Below are 18,269 nucleotides of genomic sequence, written 5' to 3'. Positions count from 1 at the left end.
GGTAACTTCTGTCTGCAAGGGTGACTATTTTCCCACATGGATGGTATCGACATTGGACTCCCGACAATTGACCTAGAACTCACATTGGACCAGCGTTTCAAATACCTCGATCGCGTATTGCCCCTCCTCACTCCAACCAACACCTCGACTAACAAGATTTGATAACAAGGAAGAGAAAAAAGGTGGTTTGGAAAAGCCCGAAAAGAAAGGCAGAATGTGAGGGAGAAGAAAGCAGAATGGAAAAAAAGATCATGGAGTTAAAGTGGAATAATCCAAGCAAGAGGCACGCATGCCCAAGTGAAGTCCCAGGTGAATTATGATACACAGAAATGAATAGGCTGATGAAGTTGAATGAAAAAAGAAGAAAGGAAAAGCATCAAGTGCTCCAGATGGGGTGATTAAACGTAGGTAGATAAGATGCAATCATATAATGCTCAGTCCCCTGTTCAGGGAGTAAGTGGTCATGAGAAACTCAAACAGAGATAAGTGGCGAGATGAGGAGTTCGCAAGCGATGCAGGAGAAGAGGAATACCAGGCCTGTTCATACCGCCCGTCTCCAGAACTTCCAGCCTTCGCGTTTTTCCTGAACGCCGACACCTACGAGTCTTTCGATGCCGACGGGGCCATCGGCGTTCTCGAACTTTTGCTGGTCAATTTCCTCACCACCCTCCTCATCGGTGCCGTTGCGCAGAACTGCCGGCCAAAGGACACCGACACCGTCACCGCCCAGAGTGGTCTCGTATTTCGTGAAGTTCTCAGCGGTAAGCTTCTGCTCGAGCTGTCGTAGAGACTCTTCACTGGCGTCCGGGCGAAGAAGGGAGATTGCACATCCACCTCCACCGGCACCAGTTAACTTGGACCATCCGATGTCGGTATAGTCAACCATCTCGCGAATTCGCTCCAGTCGCGGATGCGACACTCCTAACGACACAAGCAACCCATGGTTGATACGGAGCAAGGAACCGAAACTCTCAAGCTCCTTCTGGTCGAGAGGCCTGCCGTCCGTATTCTTGATGGCATCTTTGGCAGACACAGTCACCTTCTCAATCGCGTCCAGCATCGATTCGGTCACCAGGGGATGCTCCTCTTTGAGCTTGCCCACCTTAGCAACCTCAACCGCGGTGGAGCGGGCCTGTCGTGTGTCTATCAACCAGAGGGGCAATTCGGGGAAGTTGGGTACCGGAACCACCGTGGGCGGCTTGGTGTAATCTTCGCGCCGGAAGAACACAGCCTTACCGCCTGCGGAGACCGTATTGTCCACTCCACTCGGGTTTCCATGCATACACATTTCTCCGACGAAAGCCCATCTGTTGATGCGCTCGATCTGAAGCTCCGCCTCGTCTGGGGGTTGGTCGGGGTGGGGGCCAGCTAGTGTGCGGATTTGAAGTAGCAGGGCCGTACTCATACAGACGCAAATACTAGCACTGCTACCAAGTCCAGCTCCAATGGGAATGGTGGAGCGCAGGGTGTAGATAGCGCCATGACTCTGGGGAGAGCCAAGGGAGCAAAAGAGGTATAGGAACGCTAGGGCAGAGCGACTGTGAATTTTCCGTAGATCCTCCGGCGCATGGGGCGATACGTCTTGAACGTGGGGTATGAGTGCGTCGTACAACTCGGTGTCGAGAGATGTGACTAGGTCGTAATAGTACTTCTTCTTGGAGGGCTGCTTGAAGAGGTCCCATGGTAGCTCATCGATGTTCCAGGTATGATCGAACTTGATGTCTCGGAAATTTAAGGTAATAGTGCGCTGCGACTTGGACAGGGTGGTGACGAGGAAGTAGGAGCGGAGGGAGATGGCAGCAGCCATGGCTGCCTTGCCGTGTACCACGGCATGTTCCCCAAAGACGATGACCTTGCCGGGCGCGGACACCATGAACGGCGGGGCCATGGGAGATGATGCTTTTCGGGCCATAGCTTTCTTGAGTGAACCAGCTTCAATAGTAAGAGACGTCGCAGAGAGACTGGCGGTAGTTATGTTGGTGGTGTTGGTGGAAGTCGTGGAGGCGGCGTCGGAGGTGTCGGGGCTATCATCGCAGACGGTAACCGTCTTTGCACGAGGGGGGAGGGAAGGATCGGATATAATGTGTGACATTGTGCGACGTTGACCGCTCTTGGACGCTCTGAGACTACCAGGCTTGCGACGACCGCGACCGTTGTGCATTCCTGGTGGAATTGACTTATAAAGGGTGGTGGTATAAGTGTGGAGGGAGGGAGGGGGAGTTTAAGGCGGGTGGAGATGTAAGGGGAAAGTAGCAGAGAGAAGGCGCGAACGAATGTCGAGGTTGGCAAAGACAAAGTCAAGGGGTAAAGGAAAGAGAGACTAGATGTTGAATCGAGTAAAAAGCATCGCGCTTTTTGAAAGAAAACTTGCGAACAAGAAGAAGAAGAAGAAGAAGAAAAAAAGAATTAGAGATAGAGAAGAAGGAATTGGGAGAGAAAGACAGAAAAGGGGAGTTCAGCTGAAGTGAGTTGAGATTCGCAACTGCCAACTGCCAGACTACTATTGATTGGGGTTTCTACTACTAGGGAAAAGGCCTGGGCTAGGTAGCCTGAGGTGTCCACCACGGCCACGGCCATCATCTCATCCACCTCCATTCCACCAATCATACAGACAGTATTTCCCATTACTCACCGGCGGTCCTTGTTTGTCCGCACCGTGATAGGCAACCCAATTTACAATTGAACTTGGAACAAACAATCACTCACCTGGCATTCTTTGACCCCGGCGGTCATGGAGCCAGACATTGTTCAAGCCCCGGGGGTCATGTTAATAAAGACTGGATTCTACACGGTAGCTGTGAGTCTGCCTGTCGCTTCCCTGCTGTCGCCTGAGTTGTTTTGTTGCAGGATTATTGAGGCTGACACCAGTCAGCATCAAGCATCAGCTGCAGCTCGGACCACTTAGCTATGCTTTTTCTATACTTCTAGAACCATTGGGGCCCTCTTCCCCCAATGGTCTCTACCTTCGCTTGTTTGAGTATGTTCTATGGCTTAGTCTATGCGCATAAAGCAGGATGGTGAGTGTCACTACTAGGTACATACAGTACACATCATCTATCCTACAAGCATTGCAGTTGAGCCCCCAACCGTGCCCGAAACTAGGAGTAACATGACGGCATGTGGAGTAAGCTTAATCAAAAATCCTATGAGTAATAACAAGATGGCTACACCACGATGAATAAACATTCTGGGCCCTCCATCCGGGGTTGGTGTAACCATGCATCCTCCATTGCGGCCGACAGCTTCAGCGACTTCGACTAAAGCACTGACTCATTCTGGTCTCGAGGTTCTTTCAGTCCACGCTTTCTCTCTCTCGCATTGCATAACAAAAATCATAAGGCTGGTTGAAGCATACCTCCAGCGCCCGCATCAGAGTGGCGGTCGTCAATGCAGTATCCTTGGCAGCATCGCCTATCATAGTCGCAGTTGCCCCGTTGATAGAAGCGATAGCCATCTCGACAACGATGGCAACGTCCACTCCGACCGTAGTCTCGAATTTCGTAGCAGCGATCGCGTTGGCCAGCCACGGCGGTCAACATGCTGCAGCCGACAAGAAAGAACAGCCAAGAGCTGAGTTGCATGGTGATTAAGGCGTTTTCGTTGTGATAAAGCTTGATGATCTGGAGAGAAGGAGGACTGTTGGTAGACTCCCTCCTGATGGGTGATTGCAGTCCAGCTTAAATACCCTCGAGCTGCTGCCATGATGCCCTCGCAGAACATCGTCTGTCCAAGTGCTACAGACCTTCAGCCGCAATGCAGATTGCAATCGGAATGTTTTTGGAAGTCAATCCCCCACTCGGACATTTACCTACGCAACACAAAGAACCAGACATCGCAGCCAGCTGACCGAAAAGCTCCCCTCCTGTACAAAGTCCTCCATGCTTGTAGAACACAATACTGCAACGGTGGCTACATCTTCATGGACTGGTTGGCAGTAGAGTTGATGTTCGAGTCGACGGAGCAGCTATGAGCATCCTCTTCGGCCGACAGGTCGACCATCTCGATTGTTCGTGTCTCACTTCTCGGAGGGTACGTCTTTTTTATATCGCAATCCCCTCATCTTGGCGGTGACTTTATTGTCTGCGGATGCTACTGCAGCCAGTGAGCATCATCATGGCGTTGTCCTGAAAAGAAATCACCACCTAGTATTTTCTGCTAGTCTATACTTGACGACTTCCAAGTATCGTTGGTGCTTTTTTTCATCCACTTTACCCGAGGTGATCTGACACATGTCAGACTGGCTCTTCCACCTTCACATTATTATGCAGGATGGCATCATTCAGCGGGATAACAGAGCAGACCCCGTACGGAGATGAGAGAACAGCTGGAGTTCTGCCGACTGACGATGACCGGCTGGAAAGTGCAGATTATGAGCATCGATGCGAACGAAGTCGCTGGACTTACGCAGAAGCGCGCAGCAACTACCATCCACTACATCAATGTTTTGTCTCTGACGAGTTCGTCACAGCCGCTTCGCCGATAGAAAACCGAGGAGGTGGCGACGGATTCTCTGAACTTGCTGTCCGGTGATCTCGGTGACTATTTGGATGACAATCAGAATGCTGCATGGGATGAGCACTATGCCCTCACAGCTAGTGCCAGGCCGAGATCTTGAACCTTATCGCTTAGTCTTCATCATTTCCTGATGTGGTTATTGCAGGACAATACCAGGTTGGTGGGTCCTCGACGTTCAGAGCATAAGCACTTCAGCAACCTGTTCCAGTCATACCTGGCCTCTTGTTGGCATGCTATACAACCTCTTTCCTAAGCTGGAGAGATTGTCCGACTAGCCTGAATGGAGTCGATCTGGCTTGCTGAGGACGTGGAGGGATAATTCACGCACGGTGTGGGCTGGATCAAAGCAACCATGGGCATTGCGCGAGCCAGTCAAGAAGTATATCGAATGCATTGCAGGCTCGAAGGTCTTGGCTAATTTTTGCAGTCTATATTCGTAGGATGAATCGAGGTTTTAGTCAAGCGTCCAGAGGCTCTATGCAAGCCACAAACCTTGATTCAAAACTGGGCAGCGCAGCAGCAGGTGGCACTTCGGCAGCTCTGCCGCCAGTCGAAAATAGCAGATCGACGACATTTAGCAGACAGCCGGGTTGAAGAACAGTACGTCAGAAGTGGAGATGATTGGCCTTGTGGCTGCAAATCTTGAAGCAAATGTTTTGCCCAAATTGCCAGGTGTTTTGCAGGTCTTTCCTTCACCGGAACAGTGCATGGATTTAGCTTCGTCTGATGCAGGAAATATGGTTCGCTACCGCCCGGACTGTTGACACTCTATACTTGTCCCATGACTTCGAACTTCATCCCTTTCTTGACGACTCCACAACGTGCGCTATAGCCATCATGGATGAATTCATAGTTCGCCAGCCTGGAAGTGTTGTCAAGGTGGAATTCTTGGGATTAATGCTACTCTGGCAGCGATGAAATGACCTGCGCACTCGATCTATAAAGCGAGGCTTGTTCTCCAGCTGATACAACCTTCTGAGGATAACATCCAAATAAGATAATCCAAATAAGACCACAGCTTTTCTCACTATTTGACTCTCTCAATCAACAAAGACTATCAAGAATTAGAACTTACGATCAAGATGACCCGAATCCCGAACGCTGTCACTCTGCTCGGCGCAGGCACACAAGGCTCACGCCTGGCCTATATGGTATGCCGCATCAAAATCACCATGATTCCAGTCCGTGCTAAGAATGAATACTTTCAGTGGTCTCGGCTAGGAAGACCAGTGTATATCGTGGACAAGAACTCGAATCAGCTGTCCCAAGCATCAAGCACCATCGAGAAGCTGCGCCGCAAAGAGTCATCACCTAGTGAACACGGCCCAATCATCGAGCTAATCGCCGCTGATCTGGACAAGGCGCTCCGTGAATCCTGGCTGGTTATCGAGGTATGTATCCTCGTCAAAAGCAGAAACGCCTGGCTGTGGTACCAGCTCTAAATCTTCACCAGTGTGTCCCGGAGAATCTAGATTGCAAACGATCCATCATCAAGCAGCTCGACAACCAAGCCGATCCAGATATTATCATCGCGTCCAACTCCAGCAGCTACTCGATCACGGAGGTCTGCGACGGTCTGGAGTTCAACGCCGATGACCGATTCGTGAACCTGCACTCCTGTTAGTTTCCCTTGCTCCAACCTCCCAACCCATTCAAACAATCGAACTAACACAACACACCCACTCAGTCTGGCCACCAGAAACACGAGGTATGAGGCCTCCCCTCCCCCTCCCTTTACAGCAACACCTCTCCACAACAGCAAATTGATTCAGACCCCACAACAGTCCTCGAAATCATGGGCACCGACAAAACCCGCCCCGAGATCATCCCGCGCCTCATGGACGAGTCCCGCGAGCATGGCTTCCAGCCCTTCCACGTCCGCAAGTCCTCCACCGGATACATTTTCAACCGGTACCTAGCCAAACCCTATCGTCGCGAGCTATGACACATGCTAATCTCACGACTGGGAATATAGGATCTGGGCCGCGATTAAGCGAGAGACTCTGATGGTGCTGGAGGAAGGCATCGCCACCCCGGAAGAAGTCGACCAGATGTACAAGGCCGTCCTGCACACTCCCAAGGGCCCCTGCGAGCAGATGGATGTGGCCGGGCTGGACGTGATCCTGGCGATCGAGGAGCATTACGCCGAGGTCCGTTCGGGCATCCCCGACGGACCGCGCAAGTATCTGCGGGAGATTGTGGACCGGGGGAATCTTGGGGTGAAAACTGGTGCTGGGTTTTTTGATTATAATGAGTAAGGAGATCGTGACAGTGTGGGTGCTTATATTTCTGTACACTGTTGTGTGAAGTTACTTGGCTTGAGTCTGGTTTATGTGATTCGTGAGTATTATCAGTTATCCTGGGACGGCATGTAAAGTTTTTCGGGCTACGAAGTATGGGCATCTTGGCTGGTTGACTAAACATTTTCCTCTGGTTGTTTTCCTGGCATATACTACATCTACAGCATTTGTCGTTTTTTATCTGGGGACTCCTCAGACTTTTGGAGGGGAGGGGGGCAGCCCTTGTTCGTATTGCTTGGTTGTATATAAGGGTTGTTTACAGTTGCAAAATGAATCGCGACAATCACTGTGTCATAGAAAGTTCACCAAGGACACCATTGCATCAGACGCGCTTACCCCTTGAGATGTCCTTTTGCAAGATAATTTTTCGAAACAAACGGAAGTATAGAAGGTTATATTTGAACAATTTAGCTATTATCCTACTCTCAGTTACATGGAAAATAATAGTCATAAAAAGAATATACACATAAGCCTCCCATTGCTCATGACAGGCATAGGAGGCAGTATGTCTAGGTCAGTAGATTTCGAGTGGCTGGTATCTTCAGTGCTGATACAGATATAAATATACATCAATGAGCTGCTATATTATACACGTGTCTGCCCTTGTAATTTATCCATCTTCTCTTCTCTTTGCTTCTTCATTGAGTTCTTTTCTTCTCTTTCTTTTTCTTTTTGCTGCCTCGTTTTTCTCGGCGACTTCTTCAACATCAATACAAGAAACATCACAGGTTCATCGTTACAGTCATACTGTTACTGTGCACAAGCAGACAAGGCGGCAAACCCTGCCAGAAGATTTCCAGATCGCTCAGGTACGAAGCACTCGCCGCCTCATTCTGCGCTGTTCCCTCGGACGGCGATGGCAGTGTCGTGAAGACCACCGCCGTGTCTTCGCTATGTCTCACCATTAGCTCGTTCAGAATCAGGTGCTGCGCCCGGCTGGGTAGATCGTTGAACGAAAAGGGCACAGACGCCTGCTGCGGGTACCCAGATGCGGCTGCCGCTCGCGCTGCGAACACAGACGAGGGCCCGGAGGATGAACGGCGGGTGTAGATGGATTCGATCCGGGGGTGAGAGGCGGAGCGCGGCGGGGAGGAGCTGGCGGCGAACATGATGGACGGGCCAGCGCCTTCTTCTTCGGTGTTGACGCGGGCTTCAGGAATGGGGGAGGAGCTGAAGCGGTTGCTGGACGGTGAGCGGGAGGGTTTCGGCCGCGGGAGAACGGTTGATGGTGATGGGGGAGTTTGAGGGGTCCCTGCGGGGTCTGTAGGGGTGTCGGCGGTCATGACAATCGAGGGGACGGGCTGGTCCGGGGTAACAGATTTAGATGATTCTCTTTGTTTGGCTTTGATGGAGCTGAAAATGTTCTGCTGGGAGCTTTGGTCGGGGTCATGGGAGTAGTCGTCTTGTCGATGCGCGTCTTCCTCATCAGACTCGTCTTCATCCCGGTATGGTTCAAACTCCTCGTCGCTGCTGTCACTCGTGCTGGAATCGCTGGAGGCGTCGTAGTCTACGAAAGCATCGAGCAAGCGATGGGTTTGCATACCCAGACTGACGCTTCCGAGGCCACGAAAGCTGGAGATTGATCGTCGTCGTTTGTTGGACTGCATGAGCTTTCGCAGACCGCCAACCAGCTGGTGCGGTAGTCGTTGAATACCACTTTCCGGGCTTTGCACCGGCCAACTTGACAACCTCTCCCTTGAATGGGCGAATCCACCCAATTCGGCTTGGTCCTGGGCCTCGAGAACGCTACGAGCTCGTCGAATGTCTTGCCACCAGTCTTCATCCTTGAGAGCTTCGTGAACACGGCCGACATAATCTTCCGTTTCTGGAGTTATCTCACCATTCACAATCATACGGTATGTTTTGAGGTCTCCGCATGCAAGCCAGAACACCAAGACCTCGGCCTCAATTCTGAGCTTTTCAAGCAATGCCTCAACCCTGCCCCGTTCGTCTTCCACGTCAGTCTCGTACTCGACAAATACCGATACCCGCAGCTTGTATGTCTTTTTCCAGGACGGAACGGTGTTAAGGATACACCCTAACTGCAAAATCAAGGTATAAGTGTCAAAGTTCGTAGTCAAGACGTTTTTCTTGCTCTCCGTATCCGCGCCTAACTCTGCACTCATCTGAATAGGCCAAAGATCGATATACTTCTTCAGATGTTGTCCTTGAGGACCAGGCAGCTCGAGGTTCTCGAATCCTTTGGCTACAGCGACGTTCATGCGCAGCTTGAAGAGCAGATCCTCCAAGATAGTCACATAGCTTCGGCAGGCCATTGGTGTCTCGGGCGAGCTTTCTGTCACTGAAGCTGCTTCACGCGAGATGCGTCTACCTCCTAAGTCTTTCCGACCCGAATCTCTTCGGCTTGGGAATTGGAATTTTTCCACTAAGGACCGGCCTTTGCGAAACTGGTCGATGATCACGATATTTGGTCGCATACCGCCTAGTCCTGCACTCAAAGCGACGTTGCGAATACCCCATTCTGGTGTTGGGGAGACCGTGATGTTGACAAAAGCCTTGACTCTAGAATTCTCAACGAACTTGGTCCACGCACTTTGTTGACGCCGGGCTTCCGGCACGGCTGCGGAGAAGTCATCTGTGACAAGAACGTGACCTAGTACAAATAAGCCCCCTTTTTTCAGAGAGTTGCAGAAGGATATCATCCGAGACTGCTCCTCCAGGTTGGTCACAAATAGTAAGATCTGGGGTCGCCAGAACTTGACGTGTTCTTGCCGAAGCCGGAGCAAATATTTTCGCACCTGGTGGTAGATCAAACTCTGGCTCACATCGCCCCATGGCTTGGGCGGCGAACTATAGTGGATAAGAAGAAAGAGTAGCATCAGTATCGCAACGCAACCTGAAGCATAGACGCCATCCACGAAGAACATGCTTGCACCGCAGACCAACGCGCCTGTTGCTGCGGTCTGCCAGTTGAAATAATGGAAGGATGGGCGGAAGTTCGGAGCAGATCCAATCTTCAGCAGAAAACACGCCAGGTTTGTGACAAGAAATGTCATGAGATATGTCATGGTAACGAATGAGGCAATCTGATTGATGTCAAACAGCATCGTGAGCTGAGCGACTACATAGGTGATGATGATCGCGTAGACAGGTTCATCAGCCTTCTTCGTGCCCTGGCCGAAGATCCCGAGCCCTGGAAGCAGACCATCTCGTGCAATTGCTTGAAGAAGCTTGGCCGAACCGATAACTCCCATCAATGATGAGAAGAAACTGGTTGCAAACTCCCCCATGAGGATGACAGCCCCGGAGAGATTAGCCTGTCACACAATCAGCACGTGGTAATCCGTAGTCCTTTATGCGATCACTTACTACTTGTACAACATTGGCATTTCTGTAAAATGAGTCACGGGTGATGGAGGCAGCCATAGCGACAATCACCAAAGTATAAGTCACAAACGTGAGCCCCAAGCCGCATAGAGTACCCTTTGGGATGGATTTGCTAGGGTTCTTCAAGTCCCCAGACATACTAGCACCGCTGCTGATGTGTGAGTCTCGAATTCTATGGTCATGGGAGACGTACCTACGCGAAAATACCACCAGTAGCAGGGAACAAGATACCAAACAGATCCTGGAAGTTCTCACGTCCTGGGAGCTGGCTGCCTGCCGCACCCTTTGTGAGCTTGGGCTTGAGATTTTCTAACAACGTCTGTAGGCGGAAGCCCGTGAACTCGACCCCAATCTTAGGGATGCTAAACGGCTTCATGAAGATTGCAGATATAGGTATGCTGAAGGTTGCGACCAGCAAGATGACCAGCAGTCCGTTGCTGGCCCTGGAAAAGATCGAGCTTCCAGCTAAACATATTCCAGTACATAGGACCAGGATTATGGTTCCCCAGAGATACTGCCACCAGAAGCCTTCTTCGAGAAAATTGGCCCAGGTGCCAGATTCTGTGCCGAAGTTCTGTTTGAAACAATCAACCAGGCCCACTGCATTCATACCAGTGTTCAGCACATATCCAAGATAGAACACAATGCCAATGGAGCCACCAAACTCGGGGCCCAGTGAGCGAGAGATCAGAAAGTATGCGCCACCACCGCGGACGGTGCCATTAGTCGCGATGGCGGACAGCGACATGGTCGTCACCAGGTTGATGGTGTACGAAATGACAAGTAGACCTTGTATCAGTTAGTCAATCATCGGTGTCTCTAAACACGACATGCAGTATGTTTACCTAGCATTCCTAGCAGTCCAGCTTGTCCAAGTATGAATCCGAACCGGAGGAACATCAAAATACTCAAAACATTCAATGTCGTTGGGACAAAGACCCCGGAAAATGTCCCCAGCTTGTCAGGGTTATCGAAAGCTCGGTTCTGAGCCTCGCGCTCTTTCTGGTCTACGCCAGACTCTCTGAAGGGACCTGAAGCTGGGGGTGGAGGAAGAGTGCCTTCTCTGGGAAAGTCGTGTCTCCCATCCCTGCCTTGTCCGCTCCACCACTGGGTAAGATTACTGAAGACATTGGTAGGAAGCGAGTGACGGTGCCGCTCGGGCGAACGTGAAGATGGCCTCAGGGGTCCATATTGATGGTTCTCACGATTTGGCACTGTAGCTGTTCCTTGAAAGACTTTACTACTGTGTTCCGGTGATGATTTGATCGATTCACTAGGGTCTAAGCGGGAGACATCCTCCTCAGCGGTGCGCGTGGAGAAATTGGGCCTCCGTCGAGACAGGGAGTCCGAAGAATTGGCGGCCCGCTGGTCAGTCATCGATAAGTTCCAGCGCCTCCACTCCTTTTGAGTGAGTGTGTCCGCCTGGCCTGCATGCAAGCACCACCGATAAAAATTTGGGAGGGTGGGGTGGAGAACTGTCAAGTCCGGGGAAAAGACTAAGATTGGAAGGGGAGGCGGACTCGGCGATAAGGAATTTACTGCTGACCCAGTCACGAGGAGAGTAATGTGACAACAGCGACAGCAGTAATCCTCGTGCAACAAACAGAATGGAGAGTAAAGAGAAGAGAAGGTAAGCAAGTAGCACAAGATATGGGGGAGGGAGGGAGGGAGGGAGGGATGGTTGCCAATCGCGTGTTAGATTAGCCGTTATCTTCAAAGCAAATTCATCGGGCGGCGATGACCTCATGTGCCCCCTAAACAAACAATGCAAATCGTCTGTGCTTCTCTCGTATTATGGATTGCCTCGTTTGCGACTCATTCCTCTACAAATATGTTACCATGTGGACATGATTCATCTCGCCCGCCTCATCCTTTTTCGGGTTACGTTGGAAAATAGGCTGGAGACTAGCTAAGTCAAGTCACAGGAGGCTTAGCTGGTTAGTGTCCCCTGTCGGTCTAATGCGGTGAATCAATTGTGGCTTGCACTTATCCCCGGCTTTCTTTCGACCTTCATTAGCTACCTTCTTCTTTCTCTCCCTCCACACACACTCTCTCTTTTCTCCCCAAACTCTGCTCTTGAACCAGCTCAGTCTCCTTCTGCCAAACCGGTTATCTCTTAATCTTGGTTCACTTCCGAAAACTAAAATAGACGAATTGTTTTCGGGTTTGTTCCAGGGTTTGTCTGATCCTTGCACAAGGACACTTCGTACACTTCTAACACATCTGTCAAAATGTCATCCCCAAAGGCATTCGACAATGGGGAGGGCTCCTCGTCTTTACGGCCCCGTTCATCGTCGCCAATATCCACCTCTGCAATGCGGTCTAGATCCCCTGCAACCGACGCCTCAGTGAGGCATGCCTCGATCGCCCGCCTGGCGTCCCCGATTCCCTCTCCCTCCAATCATTCTTACTCATCCCGACAGGTGCCCGTGCCCGTGCAGTCGGCAAGTGGCACCCTCGAGGATTATCGCAAAGTCGATCATCCCTCCTCCGTACCAGGCCCGGGCCATTCGATGATCTCCTCTGCTCTCCAGGAGTACATGGGCAAATCGCCGCCAGCGAGAGTAGGAACTCCGCCCAGGCAGACCGCGTCTCCTGCGCTACTAAACCAACCCATTCGATCGAACTACGGATCTTTCGACGGACGAGAGGGCTCGGAGTATTCCGCGGGTCCTTATGAAGATCCGGAAGTTGTCAAGCGGCATCTGGTACAACCTCAAAATGGAGAAGGCCGGGATTACTATTTCTCGGGCGATGCAGCCAGTAACGCGGACGACGAGTTCTCCAGCTTGCAGCTCCAGGGTGGTGACATAACCAGGCAGGTTTACAGATGGGCGGAAGATGCAGAATCTGGAAACTCCCTGCGCAAGCCTCAACGGAGCAGGAGTTTCAGCCATAACCGGCCTCTACCCCAAGACGAAACGATGAACATTAACAGCATCCGTGTACCGGGAGGATTCCGCAGAGACTATCTGCGAAGAGCTGTGGGCCCCGGGGACTCTGAAGACTCAGTGCAGGCGCCCGTCAGCCAACCTCAGTTTCCGACAAGCAGCTTCCTTGAGTTCTTGACCTTGTACGGCCACTTTGCGGGTGAAGAGCTAGAAGAGGATGATGAGGTGCTGGGTCCTGACGAGTACTTCTCGTCCGATACCTATGACGAAGTAGAGGGTAGAGAGCCAGGTGAAGATTCGGCTCTGCTTCGTCCGGATACGGCTGGTAGAAGAAAGCGGAAGCCGCGCGGCGGCACTGGAAACAATACGGTGACAGGCGCAGCTCTTCTACTGCTTAAGTCCTTTGTGGGAACGGGAGTTCTATTCCTTCCAAGAGCTTTCTTGAATGGAGGCATGCTGTTCAGTAGTATGGTCCTGCTTGCAGTGTCGCTTCTCAGTTTTTACTGCTTCATACTCCTGGTCAACACCCGGTTGAAGGTTGATGGCTCCTTTGGTGATATTGGCGGCCACCTTTATGGCAAACACATGCGGCGCATTATCCTGGGCTCAATTGTTCTGAGTCAGCTGGGCTTCGTGTCGGCGTACATTGTGTTTACCGCGGAGAACCTACAGGCCTTCGTCCTCGCCGTGAGCAATTGCAAGTCTTTCATTGACATCAAATTCATGGTGTTGCTGCAGCTTGTCATCTTTTTGCCTCTTTCGTTGATCCGTGATATTAGCAAACTTGGATTCACCGCACTGATCGCCGATCTCTTTATTCTGCTTGGTCTGATCTATCTCTTCTACTATGATTTCCTTACCATTTCGAACCAGGGTGGTATCTCCGACATCATCTCCTTCAACCCGTCCACGTGGACTCTATTCATCGGAACAGCTATCTTCACGTACGAAGGAATTGGCTTGATTATTCCCATCCAAGAATCTATGAAGGAACCTCACCGCTTCCCAGGTGTTCTGGCTGGCGTCATGGTCATTATCACGATTGTGTTCCTTTCCGCTGGCGCTGTCAGCTATGCAGCCTACGGTTCGGCAACCAAGACCGTTGTCATCCTGAACCTTCCCCAGGATGACAAATTCGTGAACGCGGTGCAGTTCCTCTACTCTCTGGCCATCCTTCTCAGCACCCCGCTGCAGCTCTTCCCTGCCATCCGTATCATGGAGAACGAGCTGTTCACACGCAGTGGAAAGTACAATCCCTGGATCAAGTGGAAGAAGAACTGTTTCCGATTCTTCCTCGTCATGATCTGCGCATTCGTCGCCTGGGGCGGCGCCGAAGATCTCGACAAGTTTGTGTCGCTCGTTGGTAGTTTCGCCTGTGTTCCATTGATCTATGTGTATCCGGTAAGCTCTTTAGCCCCTTCACTGCTCTTCCCGTCCTTTATCACTCTATCGCTGACAATGTATTACACAGCCTCTCCTTCACCTCAAGGCCTGCGCTCAGTCTCGCAGACAGCAGATTGCCGACATCGCTTTGGCCATTTTCGGTGTCCTCAGCTGTCTGTACACAACATCTCTGACGCTCAGCAACTGGATCAATGGCGGCGACGTCAAGCCTCCGGGATACTGCGACTCCTGATCTGTACAGATTTGTCCACGGATTGTCTACTGATCCTCCTCCGATGTCTGATCCTACCCTAACGAATTGTCCAGTACGTATATGATGGACACTTGTGATGCCCACTACTGTTGCTACAGGTACATAGCTTTGCTGTCTGCTCGATTATCTTGCTTCCTTGCTTGTTTGTCCCCGTGCTTGGTTACGAGACCATTGTCAGCAACCACCCAAGCCCTTCCCTATCTGCTCTGGTCCTTCGACCGGGTTTCTTGCCATGTTTGATATAGACTCTAGACGAGATTGCCAATTTACGCACTATACATCACCAACCCGCAAGACAATCAAGAGATCTGCGCAGACAACACTCCCAAGAAAAAGACTGTACGAAGAAGACGGGAAACCTAACCGGACCAATCTCCAATTCTAGTAGGACGCGATAAAGAAAAAAGTGAGAGGGAGCTATATACACAAAAAAAAGAAAACAAAGCAACCCGCCATGCAAGAACTTGCTAGTAACGGAAAGCGGAGGAGCCGAAAGAAGCCACGAGAAACCCACCAACCATGTAATCAAAAGCAGCAGCAGCAGCAGCAGCAGCCAGCCAGCCAGTCCCCCCCTGCACACAAAGAGTTGTAGGCAAAAAAGGAATCGAGATACTCCGTAAAACCCCTCCTCCCTTACTCAACTGCTATATCATACAGGTTCCCAGCACCCGCAATTCCATTCAAACCCCCGCCGCCACACCCACAGCACAGAAACAGGGGACGGAAAACCTCGTAGAGGAGAGAGAGGAAAGAGGGATTGTCTATTGACCGGCTTCGGTGGCTTCCTTGCCCTGCTCAGCGGCCTGGGCGAGCTTGGCTTCACGGCCACCCCAGCTGTTTTTTGGAAGAATAAATCCGTTAGCTTTTGTGATCGATTGGGTGTACGGTTCTGCACGTCACGTAGATCGGATACCGTGCCGTTTTTTGATGGGGCAAAAGAACTCACTTCCAGTAGTTCAGGTAGCGGTAACCTTGGGTCAGCTGGGCGGAGAAGTTGACGGCGTGGCAGGCGAACAGCAGGTAGTTCTTGGGGGAGACGGCCAGAGCGTAGCGCATGAAGGTACCGGAGTAGATCACGAGGGCACCGGTCATTTGGCCGGAGATGCTGCAGGGCAGGGTCAATAAGCGTCAGCTCTAAGGCCCCCAAGTCTCTAAGTTGTTTTTGTTTATGAATTGCTCAATCTTCATTGGGCGAGATGCTCTTCTCTCTTGCGTTCCCGTCTGGGCCGCGGAATGGAGGTGAAGATCCGATAAATGGAGGGCAGGAAGGTTTTAGGTGGAACGTACATCTCGGGGTCCTTCTGGGTGTCCATGACAGCGGCAATGGGGATACCGAAGTTGGAGGCAGGGCCCCAGAAATCTGCATGATCATAAAGAAGTCAGTCGACGACATAGTGTAAGAGCTTCCAAGGGGTGATGGCACGGGTTCCGCAAGCAATTGCCCGTTGTAAGCCGGAGACGAGCTTTTGGCCGTCTCTTCTGTCTGTCTTACTGCAGGACTTCATGGCCGGCCGATCTCGGTCAGGGCACGGGGAAGGGAACCGGGGCGCAACACGTACGTGTAGAGCAGACATAGTCCAGAACCTTGTTGGAACGGATCTTAGCGTTGATTGCCTTGATTGCAGCAGCCATTTTGGGCGACGAAGGGGAGAATCGATGGAGAGGAGAGTGACGCTGAGAGGAGGGAAGAACGGGTTAAGAAGGCAGAGAGAGCGAGGGTTGCTTTGCTGCGCTCCCCGTCACTGCGCCGTTCGCCGGGCGGAGAGGCTCGGATGCGGTCACGTGTTGGCCAGTTGCCGGAGTTCGTTGACTCCGGTCTACGGGGCTTTTATGCAGTACGGAGTGATACGATTTTCCTGTCCGACAGTGTCCAGTATAAGAAAATAAAGCTTTGGGTCTCATTATAATTGAATAGTACAGTGCTTGTTGGAAGAATATCTACCATTGCTTCCGCCGATCCTAGCCTTGTTGTTTTCAGTCGACCTTTTCTTATCTTCTGAGGAGCATCCGCACACGCCGAAACGCCTTTGCCTGATAAAATGAGGATGCTGTGCTTTCATTTGTTGAAGCTTCCATAAGCCAACCATGAGCGCGAGGTTTGAGCCTCATGCTCGACGTTCAACTCGATTTCTGCCACGCTTCAAGTCATGGTCAGATTGTACGCTATCATGCCACGCCACCTACTACCGAATCACCGTCCGCCAAACCCGGGAGGAGGATAGCCCCGGCCCTGGCCAGGAGGCTGGAAGCCCGGGGGAGGTTGGAAAGCACCCGCTGCGGCAGAATAGATGTTAGTGAACGTAGTATATAGTCAAAGGATGTAGAGCTACTTACGAGGAGCACCTTGGGGCGCAAATCCAGGAGGGGGAGCGAAGCCAGCTAGATTATCGCTTAGTCAATTGGTCAATGACGGCTAGCATAGGGAATACTAACGAGGTCCTCCAGCAGGTCCTCCGCGACCAGCAAAGCCCGGAGGCGGCGCGCCAGGGAAGCCACCCGGAGGGAAGCCGGGGAAACCACCAGGGGGAGGGGGCGGGCCACCGACGCCAGCAGCAGGGCCTCCAAGTCCGACCGGCAGACCACGTCCAGCGGGTTTGCTAATGCCAGGACCAGCAGCAAGGGTAGCAGCAGCGGCAGCGGCAGCACCGGGGACGCTTGCTCCCAAACGTGCGGAGGGGTCGGCGGGTGGGGGACCGTCAACGGAGCAAGAGACGACGTGAGTACCACGAACGATGGTCAAACCGAGGGTTCGCTTCTCTTCGGCCTCGACCAGGCTCGCGGTGGTCGACCCGGCGGCGGGCTTGGACTTCCGCTTGACGCGACGGAATTCTTCGGTGTCGGCAAGGACAAGGTTCATGTGCTGCGCAAAGATGTCAACATGTATCCACCCAGACAAAGTCGGAGTATAGTGTCGTAGCTTGGGAGAAAGTAAGTACCTTGTCGAAAGCAAGCATCTGTCCTGTCATCTGTCGACCATCGTTCAAGGTAACTCTCATCCGGTAGTTGATCTACGTCCAAGGTCAGAGCTAAATCACGGCGACCACCAGACAGTATTTCAGTTATCATCATCATGATGGTGGACTCACGAGGTTTTGCTACAAGAAGTAAACAGTTAGCTCAATTTGTTCTAAGACACCCGATCCATCCATTATCAATGAGAGAGGGGGGGGGGGGGGGGGAGGTGACGCAGCTTACCATCTTGCCCTGCTTGTTGGCCATGTTGGGCGGTGTTTTGCGCACGAATGCGACTTGGATGGGATTCAAAGAATGAAATAGGAGTCAGGACGAAGGTGAAAAGAAGAGGGGGTGCTTCTTTTCTGGGAACTTCACTCCGTGATCCGGGGGGAGACAGCAGGCGCGCAAGTAGGTTAGCAGGCTAGCTGGAACTTTTGGCACCGACTGGACTGACTTGAGCTCGAGCCGACCTGGACTTGCTGAGGTTCCCAACTTGCCATGTCAGGTGAAGCGCGCGGCTCTTGCGGTCTTGGCGCCGAAGCGCCGATGCCAAGCCACTAAGGGCTCTCGCTTCCCACACGGCCAACCCACACATTTCCCTTT

At 51.8% G+C, this 18,269-nt stretch overlaps 7 protein-coding genes across 7 annotated transcripts; 3 read left to right on the top strand and 4 right to left on the bottom strand.

Moving 5' to 3' along the window:
• Positions 1-541: 541 nt before the first annotated feature.
• Positions 542-2,161, bottom strand: erg12 (mevalonate kinase; the record flags this gene model as incomplete). The annotated part of the gene is made up of 1 exon (XM_025667901.1): positions 542-2,161. One exon carries the CDS (start codon positions 2,159-2,161, stop codon positions 542-544), a length of 1,620 nt encoding a protein of 539 aa, XP_025528584.1.
• A 553-nt stretch (positions 2,162-2,714) lies between these two features.
• On the top strand, positions 2,715-3,022 carry BO86DRAFT_388533 (uncharacterized protein). Its single transcript, XM_025671881.1, has one exon. The coding sequence runs from the start codon at positions 2,732-2,734 to the stop codon at positions 2,903-2,905; it is 174 nt and encodes a 57-aa protein (XP_025528583.1). The 5' UTR covers positions 2,715-2,731; the 3' UTR covers positions 2,906-3,022.
• Positions 3,023-5,597: 2,575 nt separating this feature from the next.
• BO86DRAFT_428025 (3-hydroxyacyl-CoA dehydrogenase family protein) lies at positions 5,598-6,773 on the top strand (the record flags this gene model as incomplete). Its single annotated transcript, XM_025675568.1, has 6 exons — positions 5,598-5,666; positions 5,724-5,906; positions 5,969-6,134; positions 6,203-6,223; positions 6,300-6,426; positions 6,491-6,773. 6 exons carry the CDS (start codon positions 5,598-5,600, stop codon positions 6,771-6,773), a joined length of 849 nt encoding a protein of 282 aa, XP_025528582.1.
• A 553-nt stretch (positions 6,774-7,326) lies between these two features.
• On the bottom strand, positions 7,327-11,818 carry BO86DRAFT_337033 (putative cation chloride cotransporter). The gene is made up of 4 exons (XM_025668934.1): positions 11,009-11,818; positions 10,361-10,952; positions 10,146-10,311; positions 7,327-10,093 (listed from the first exon to the last, which is right to left on the bottom strand). Exons 1-4 carry the CDS (start codon positions 11,538-11,540, stop codon positions 7,538-7,540), a joined length of 3,846 nt encoding a protein of 1,281 aa, XP_025528581.1. The 5' UTR covers positions 11,541-11,818; the 3' UTR covers positions 7,327-7,537.
• A 188-nt stretch (positions 11,819-12,006) lies between these two features.
• On the top strand, positions 12,007-14,995 carry BO86DRAFT_447591 (putative amino acid transporter). The gene is made up of 2 exons (XM_025676594.1): positions 12,007-14,455; positions 14,526-14,995. The coding sequence occupies exons 1-2, from the start codon at positions 12,395-12,397 to the stop codon at positions 14,688-14,690; spliced, it is 2,226 nt and encodes a 741-aa protein (XP_025528580.1). The 5' UTR covers positions 12,007-12,394; the 3' UTR covers positions 14,691-14,995.
• A 69-nt stretch (positions 14,996-15,064) lies between these two features.
• BO86DRAFT_388530 (pyruvate transporter MPC1) lies at positions 15,065-16,419 on the bottom strand. Its single transcript, XM_025671880.1, has 4 exons — positions 16,271-16,419; positions 15,999-16,071; positions 15,658-15,816; positions 15,065-15,545 (listed from the first exon to the last, which is right to left on the bottom strand). The coding sequence occupies exons 1-4, from the start codon at positions 16,341-16,343 to the stop codon at positions 15,473-15,475; spliced, it is 378 nt and encodes a 125-aa protein (XP_025528579.1). The 5' UTR covers positions 16,344-16,419; the 3' UTR covers positions 15,065-15,472.
• Positions 16,420-16,902: 483 nt separating this feature from the next.
• On the bottom strand, positions 16,903-17,930 carry BO86DRAFT_378511 (small nuclear ribonucleoprotein-associated protein; the record flags this gene model as incomplete). Its single annotated transcript, XM_025670630.1, has 6 exons — positions 16,903-16,985; positions 17,046-17,090; positions 17,145-17,571; positions 17,648-17,677; positions 17,798-17,806; positions 17,907-17,930. 6 exons carry the CDS (start codon positions 17,928-17,930, stop codon positions 16,903-16,905), a joined length of 618 nt encoding a protein of 205 aa, XP_025528578.1.
• Between the last annotated feature and the right edge of the window lie 339 nt (positions 17,931-18,269).

Source organism: Aspergillus japonicus (genome assembly GCF_003184785.1).
Source record: "Aspergillus japonicus CBS 114.51 unplaced genomic scaffold BO86scaffold_18, whole genome shotgun sequence".
Classification (NCBI taxonomy): Eukaryota; Fungi; Ascomycota; class Eurotiomycetes; order Eurotiales; family Aspergillaceae; genus Aspergillus; species Aspergillus japonicus.
This window is presented reverse-complemented; position numbering and strand designations above follow the sequence as displayed.